The sequence below is a fragment of the Mchenga conophoros genome, linkage group LG18 (assembly GCF_057382185.1).
Source record: "Mchenga conophoros isolate Kocher_MC1m ecotype Shallow Benthic linkage group LG18, M_conophoros_male_GT1.1, whole genome shotgun sequence".
NCBI lineage: Eukaryota > Metazoa > Chordata > Actinopteri > Cichliformes > Cichlidae > Mchenga > Mchenga conophoros.
The window spans coordinates 27,283,333-27,291,444 of NC_140543.1; the positions used below are offsets into that span (position 1 = coordinate 27,283,333).

Genomic DNA, 8,112 nt, shown 5'->3' on the forward strand with positions numbered 1-8,112 from the left:
GGAAATATATGCAGGTTAAGAGACAAGTTACCTCAAGAAAAAGACTGGGAAGGTGAAAGTAGGGCTAGAAAGAGTAGATGATTGTGAAAGTGAAAGGAGACAGCTTTCCTGTGTTCATAGTTTTTGAGAGCCTGTCATCTGATTTTAACACAGCAAAAATGCATTTAAATGATGAGTTATTTGTTAGAGGCATGTTTATGAAGAAGGAAAATTACTTTTTTGACAGCGTGGGAAATCATAAGCTGGCCTTATGACTTATGATGTCGTTTGGAAAATACAGAAGTGATATATTCTGATTACCATGATTTTTTGTTTTTGTCAGTTTAACAGTAAACCACACTTCTACACATGATTCAACCTACCCAGAATATGGAAGATGACACCAGGCATGTGGAGATTATAGAGTCATCTGGCATAAATGAGCCGTTTGAGGTTGGAGATCACCTCAATCACAAGTCAAGCCGCAAACAATACGTCCCTCAAAAATGTAGATGTACACCCAAAGTCCTCTGCTTCATAGCAGCTGCTATCATCCTCGTCTTCATCTTCGGTAAGAAAGCAAGTTAAAAGAGGAAGCTGTGGTTTTGTAGTCAGTTGAGTCACTTAATTCAGTTGATCTGTTCCCATCCCTTATCTGGAATCACTGCCACTTTCAGGCTATTTGATTGGCTACCTGGTCCATCGGAATAAGGATTTGGCTCCCACCTGTGCAACCTCTGCTCTCCGTTATGAAGACGTTTCTGTCGCCCATGAGACCGGTGCTGCTCCCCTCATGGACTGGGATGATGTGAAAAAGCTTCTTGCTGAAAAACTGACTACATCCAGTATGGACGCTGTCCTTGGGTGAATAGAAGCTCCATGCACTGCACACATTTTGTTATGTGTGTTGTAGTTTTAACAGTAAGTAACCCGTTTTTGTTTTCCCTGTCACAGTCAGCTGACCAGTAGCAACCACCGGGCTGGTTCTCCTGGTGATGAAGATCTGGGGAACAAGGTGATAACAAAGTTTAAGGAGTACGGCATGAAGACCTGGACTGATGAGCACTTTGTCAAGGTTCAGGACCCCCCAGCATCTGGATACAACAGAATAGTTTTCAAGAACGGATCAGAGGAACGTCCAACGGGTTTCCTGTCCTACAGCGCCAGTGGAACAGCAAGGGTAATCAGAAGGCTAAATTATGAGTAGGAGAAATGTACAGTGACACTTGCAGTGACATTTCTGTTTCTGATGGCTCCAGGGTGCAGTGCTGTATGCCCATTATGGACAGGAAGATGACCTGAGGCAGTTAAAGGACATGAACATCGACATGAATAACAGGGTGATGCTGGTCAGAGCTGGAAGGATAAGCTTTGCTGAGAAGGTGGGTGGTTTCAAAATAAGGTGGAACATCATTTGAACGAGACTTTATTCCCTGTGGTACTTGTCAATATTTGTAGATGTCCTCTGTTCTTAACCTTCAGTAGAATTCCATTAGAATTTTCGTGTGTGTGTTTCTGTACAGGCGAGACCTTCCGAACTATATGACCTTTTAAGATCTGCAGATTTATATTTTCATACTTTTCTCATAATCTTTCTCCTCCTTTCCTTCATCTGCCTCCTCCATCACTGCATTCTCCTTTGTCATCTCCATCTCATCCTCTTTCTCCCCAACTGAATCAGAATCCTACTTTATTCATCGCAGAAGAAATTATGTTTTTACCATGAAACTTCGTTTTATATTATGTGATTCATTCGAATAATTTTACTGTTGGTGATCTTAGCTTCCCATTGCCTTGTTTCTCTGCTTATAGGTAGCCAATGCAGCCAAAGTGAACGCCTCTGCTGTGCTGATCTACCCAGACCCTGCTGATTACTCGATCGGCGAGAGCACTCCACTCTTTGGACATGTGAGTGAAGACAGTTTTTACTCCTCAGGTGTAAATCACCTGGGAAAATACTCAGATGAGTACACTGAAGGAAAGGTGAAGACTGTTGTTTAAATATGAAATGAGAGGACAGATGTTTGACATGTCGACAATACACATGTTGTGAAGTGCATTTAAACCTAGCACTGTTCATAAGAGGAAGTAGTTGCGCTTCCTCTACCAGTGCAATAATCTAAATGATAACCACAATAATAATGGGGTTCATGTGTTTAGTTTGATTAAAGCTACCTTTGAAAAGATGTCATGATCCACTCTAAGATCATCTTTTCATCTGTCTGATTCCCACAGGTCCACATGGGCTCTGGGGATCCCTACACCCCAGGCTTCCCCTCCTTCAACCACACCCAGTTTCCACCTGTGCAGTCTTCAGGCCTGCCAAATATTTTGGCTCAGACTATCACAACAGGCATGGGAATGAACATTCTGAGGTAAGACTCACAAACATCATACTGGTATCAGAAAGATGGTTGAAGCTTGTAATAAACAGGGCATCAATAAAGGGTTGATGTTTGTCTGCATCCCACAGGCAGCTCGGGGGTAGACCTCAGCCAAATGGTTGGGGGAGCATCAATAGACTCAGAGATGAGAGCGATGTTATTACTGTGGAAGTCAACAATGTCCTTACTGAGAAAAGGATAAATAATTTCTTTGGGGTCATCAAAGGCTTTGTGGATGCAGGTACAGCAAAGATGAATAATGAGAGAGATCCTGTGATCAGGAAATATGGAAACGATGCGAGTGATGAATGTCCTGTGACCGTCTGCAGATCGATACGTGGTCATTGGGGCCCAGAGGGATGCGTGGGGCCCGGGCTTTGGAGCATCAACCGTGGGCACCAGCGTCCTCGTAGAGCTGGCGCGTTCCATCTCTGACATGGTGGAGAACGGTGAGCACCTGTCGGCAGCTGATGTTTGGTTTTTAATTTCCAAATAAAATGATCCTGGACGTACACTTCACGTCAGATACTGAGCAGCTAAAGAACATGCTGGCTTCATGAGTTTGATTAATTGTGTTTCCACTTTGATAGATGGATTCAAACCGAGGAGGAGTATTGTGTTTGCGAGCTGGAGTGCGGGAGAGTATGGGAGTGTTGGCGCCACCGAGTGGTTGGAGGTAAGAAGTGCATGGCAAAGGTTCAGATTAGCTGCATTTTTCTTTTACTACAACAAAAATAAATCTTCTCATTGTACTTTTTTTGCGATTTCCTTCATCTTTGGTGCTAAAAGAGACCCCCCCCCCCCAAAATGCATGAGATATCAATGGAAAGCCCAGGATGTTTTCTACTTCGTACATCAGGATTTCTTTTTAGGATAGCTCAATTAAGTCAAAAGATGTAGACCAAAAACAAATGCCCATTAAAGAAGACGTAAATGAATAGACTTATTCTGAGGAGGATAATTATTAGTGATTGTGCTCAGTCTCATTCATATATTGGATATTTCTTTGTTCCAGGGTTATCTGTCCTCTCTGAGCATGAAAGCATTCACCTACATCAACCTGGACGGCATTGTGACAGGTATTGGTTGCCATGGATGCAGACTTCTTGTACTCATGAAGCTGGAATGTGCAGAAAATAGGTTTAAATATTAAAGAAATTTCTTCCAGTCAGAGAATGGTGCATATAATTAAATTTTTGCTTGATGCATAAAGTTAAAAGATTAAAACGAATAAAACAAGTTTTAAAAAGAGACTTTTCCATTTGATTACATTTTGTATGATGAATTATGCAGAAAAAGTAGAATTGGGCTCAAAGATCTATTGCTTTATCACCTATTCAGGTTGTAAATCGTGTTTTTAAAAAGTAACTAAGTAATTAATTACTTTTGAAAATAAGTAATCAGTAAAGTAACGGGATTATTTTTTTGGGGAAGTAATCAGTAATTAGTTACTGATTACTTTTTTCAAGTAACTTGACCAACACTGCTTATGTTTGAGGATAACTAAATATTAGTGGTCTTGTTATTCTAGGTCAGAATGGGTTTAAAGTAGCAGCCAGCCCGTTGCTGCACAGCCTGGTCCAAAACGCTCTGAAAGAGGTAACTCCACAGCTGATCTCTTCTGCAGAAATAATTCTGTTGGTCAGTTTTATTTGTAAAATAAAACAAGAGTTTAATCAAAGTATTTGTTTTCTTCTTAGGTGAACTATGACAAGGACAAGTCTCTTCTTTCTCAGTTTGGAAAGAACAACTGGGAGTCTGCTATGTGAGTCCGTCTAATTAAAGATAACAAAGTATAGCCAGTGATGATTATCACAGCCTTCTTGTTTGAAAGTAGGCTGTCATTCTCACTCTTCTTTTTTGTGTTTGATTTTGAAGTCTGGAGCCTCTGAGGATGGACAGTGCTGCGTATCCTTTCCTCGCCTTCTCCGGCATTCCCTCAGTCGCTTTCAGATTCCACTCTGGAAGTTCAGTAAGTGAATTCTTCTGTACTACAAGTTCTTAAATAGTTTCTGAACTCTTTTAACTAATGCCAACTTTGTAGATCTGAGAGTAATTCTTGTGAGAGCGGGCCAATTTGCAGGTCACATAGCACTGAGGCTGGTCCATGACCACCTGCTGCAGATGGACCTGAAGAAGTACAACCAGCTCATACGCAGCCACGTGGTTCAGATTAATGGGAAGGTCAAGGCTGTTCAGAGGGTGAGTGCTCACCAGTGTCCTTGTAAATGAAGATAGTATTTACCTTGTTGAGAGCAGGGCTGCAGAAATCAGGAGCAACTTGACTGTTGTCGTGTTTTTCATCACTCAACTTAAAAATGATCAGTTTTGAATCAGTTTGTTTTGCCTGGTTACTCCTCTCATCATAGAAGACAAAGCTGTGTTCAGGTCTTGAATGTCCAGCTTACTAACTTGAGTTTGTGGGAGAAAAGTCATCCCTGCATGTTTGTGTGCTTGCAGATGCAGCCCCAGCTGTTGCCCAAAGCTCTGACAGTGCGGTGGTTGATCATGGCCTCTGGCTCCTACAGCCGTGCCTCTAGCGCGCTGGCAGCCGACATCCAGAACAGTGACCTGGAGGACATCGAGATGTGCCGCGTGATCAATGACCGCATCATGACAGTAAGGGGAAAAAACTCAGTCTATCAAGTTTAGTTGATTTCACAAGCTGCCACCTCTGCTTTTGATGAGCTGAAATTACAACTTTAGTGTTGGTTTAGCTACCTTTGGATCGTATATTAAATGGGATACATCACATTTTAATCACAGTCAAGTGTAATAGTTGATGTAGGTAGTGTTCAGTGTCTGCTTTCTGCTTTTCAAAGGACGGGACTGTCCAATAAATTTGTTGATAACGTTGGTTTTTATCCAGCTCTTTCATGATGTCCGTCTTCTTGCTATAGGTGGAAAGGAACTTCCTGTCACCCTACGTTTCTCCCAGAGACAGCCCCTTCCGTCACATCCTGCTGGGCTCCGGTCCCCACACCCTCAAAGCTCTGACCAACCACCTCGACTCTTTGACGACTGCCGACCCCGACGCAGACGCCGAGCTGTTCCGCAACCAGTTTGCCCAGGCGACCTGGACCATTCAGACCTGTGCCAACTCCCTAGCAGGGAACATCTGGTCTCTGGATAATGAAATCTAGAAAAGTCCTTTTCCCTCCCTTGTTCATGGTTTGGCCCTCTTATTACAACAGGCAGTGCTGTTGTGATTAATCACCACGTTTTCAGTGGATATCTACTAAGTCATCATATTGTTTTCACAATGTTCATTTGTTAAAAGCGGCGTATGATGACAATAAGTCAATGACTTTCTATAGTTTACCATGAGGAAAACTGTTTTTTTTTTGTTCTACTATTGCTGCTGCGGTGTTCAAACCTGAGCTTTATTTTTTTTTATCACTAGCTAAAATATCTCATACTGTGATAGATACAGAAATTTCCGATTGATTTTTACAGAAGCACCAGTGTATAAAGATTTGGAATAATCAGCTGCATTAAAAATAAAAACAACAACAACAACAAAACAACGCAAAGCCCTGATTATATGCATGAATTTAATAAAGTGATCTGAATCAAATACGAAACACATTTCCTGGCATTGGAGCTAATTTGTGCAGACCTGTCAAAGCAGGGGAGAAGGTCCTCAACCATGTGGCACTGAAACAGAAACCATGTGTTTATTTATTAGTGTGAATGCTTGAAAAGCATTCACAGTATTGTTCTTCTAATCTTTATTATTAGTGTGAATGCTTGAAAAGCATTCACAGTATTGTTCTTCTAATCTTTATTAGTGTGAATGCTTGAAAAGCATTCACAGTATTGTTCTTCTAATCTTTATTCTATTTTATTATTATCTATTCCGTACGTTTTTTGAAAGCCTACTCCTTCAAAACCGTTCAACTTAGAAAAACCATTCAAACACCGTTAGATTCCTATTCTTTTGGACAACACTGCTTCTATTTTTCTCATTTTTAACATTTATATTTTTAATTTTATTCAACTTTTTTCAACAAAAATTTCCCATGTATTTCAATGGGGAGACCCTTCAAATCCTCATTCAACTTACTCATTTTTAAACTCTTACTACTTCAACATACGTTGACATAGAGCCACCATTCAAACTTTAAAACGAAGACAAGACATTCAACTATTCAACTTGTATTTATCTTTTCAATATCTATTATACTTTTTCTTCAGTTCCAGTTTAAGTTTCATGATGTTTTTTCACCCGTTTCAGAGTTTATAATGGGTGTGTATGGGACGGAATGTTGGGGCTAGAGTGAGACAGCTCAACTGCTAGAGTGAGAGGAGCAAAAAAATTAATCTTAAAATCTTTTTTAAAACTGCTGCTGTGTCCACAGCGTTTGCTCTACAGGTATGATTTTACCCTCAAAACGTAGCCATGGCTGTCCTCTTTCATCCAATGTGTTTACTATTGTCCTAGGTGTTACGGTTCTTTCATAAATGTCACCAATGCACAGCCTCCTCCCTCCAACTCTTCCATAGACTCTAATGTTAAAATGGCTCAGAAGGTTCGTTTGAAAATCAGAAGAGCATGGTGTCTTTACACTGTCACCACGTCCATATAATAAACTCCACAGGCATGAAAACTGAGAATTTGGTAGACTAGACATGGCTGTCGCTCACGGTGAAAGAATTTTGTCAGTACGACTTTTACTTTTCATTTGGGAACGATTTGTTTCGGCCTGACTTTTCTGTTCATTTTAAGCAGCAAAAGTGAGGCGCATGTCTGTGTACGTGTGTATGGAGCCATTGGGTGCAGTCACTATAGCAACCAGGCTCACACCTGCCTGCTTAACGAGCTCTGCCTGCCACTGTACCAAGATTCATCTTAAGCACTTCTCTTTCAACTGCTGCTGTGTCCACAGTGTTAAAGCCATCATTTTACCCTCAAAACGTCGCCATCGTTGTTCTCTTTCCAACATCTTGTCTTTCAAAGCTCAGACATTTAAACTTTTTAAACTGTGTGGATCCAAGTGGAGGGATCACATTTTAGTCATTCAGTGATTCAAAGAATATGACCTTTTAATATTCTTTCAGATGTTTTCTGACTCTAAATGTTCTTTTCTCATTTCTTAGGTTTTTCTAATTTACAATTAAAACATTTTCAGCTTTTTTCCAACTTCTTCTTCTGTGTAACCTTCAGCTTTTAGCAGTTCAGCACCTTTGTTTTCAGGTTAAATTCGGGGTTTTTTTTTAATCTCATTCAAAATTTTTAACTTAAATTCAGTAATTATTTCATTTCAATGCATACATTCAGATTCAAGCATTCACACTGCAGTTTCTTCAGAAAATGCACTTTCTAGTTATTCTATTTTATCTATTCCGTACGTTTTTTGTACTCCTACTCCTTCAAAACCGTTCAACTTAGAAAAACCATTCAAACACCATTAGATTCCTATTCTTTTGGACATGACTGCTTCTATTTTTCTCATTTTTAACATTTATATTTTTAATTTTATTCAACTTTATTCAACAAAAATTTCCCATGTATTTCAATGGGGAGACCCTTCAAATTCTCATTCAATTTACTCATTTTTAAACTTTTACTACTTCCACATACATTGACATAGAGCCACCATTCAAACTTTAAAACGAAGACAAGACATTCAACTATTCAACTTGTATTTATCTTTTCAATATCTATTATACTTTTTCTTCAGTTCCAGTTTAAGTTTCATGATGTTTTTTCACCCGTTTCAGAGTTTATAATGGGTGTGTATGGGAC

The 8,112-nt window shown here is 40.0% G+C and overlaps 1 protein-coding gene across 2 annotated transcripts; it reads left to right on the top strand.

Annotated features, from left to right (window-relative positions):
• The first annotated feature begins 354 nt into the window (after positions 1 to 354).
• On the top strand, positions 355 to 5,856 carry LOC146554035 (transferrin receptor protein 1-like). 2 transcript variants are annotated; one of them, XM_085255151.1, is made up of 16 exons: positions 355 to 550; positions 657 to 843; positions 934 to 1,159; positions 1,239 to 1,361; positions 1,792 to 1,887; positions 2,215 to 2,354; positions 2,453 to 2,604; positions 2,693 to 2,812; positions 2,954 to 3,039; positions 3,379 to 3,442; positions 3,895 to 3,962; positions 4,064 to 4,128; positions 4,242 to 4,360; positions 4,408 to 4,565; positions 4,824 to 4,982; positions 5,264 to 5,856. In XM_085255151.1, the coding sequence occupies exons 1-16, from the start codon at positions 370 to 372 to the stop codon at positions 5,504 to 5,506; spliced, it is 2,187 nt and encodes a 728-aa protein (XP_085111277.1). In that variant the 5' UTR covers positions 355 to 369; the 3' UTR covers positions 5,507 to 5,856. The 2 variants fall into 2 exon arrangements, with proteins under 2 accessions (XP_085111277.1, XP_085111278.1); XM_085255152.1 differs by having other exon boundaries at positions 4,417 to 4,565.
• The last annotated feature ends 2,256 nt before the right edge of the window (positions 5,857 to 8,112 follow it).

What these genes read in the sequence shown, in the direction of transcription:
- LOC146554035 (XM_085255151.1), top strand. Translation starts at nt 370, where the DNA reads ATGGAAGATGACACCAGGCATGTGGAGATTATAGAGTCATCTGGCATA. An exon ending in AGTATGGACGCTGTCCTTGG is followed by an intron (nt 844 to 933) that starts GTGAATAGAAGC and finishes TCCCTGTCACAG; the next exon opens with TCAGCTGACCAGTAGCAACC. An exon ending in GCGCCAGTGGAACAGCAAGG is followed by an intron (nt 1,160 to 1,238) that starts GTAATCAGAAGG and finishes TGATGGCTCCAG; the next exon opens with GGTGCAGTGCTGTATGCCCA.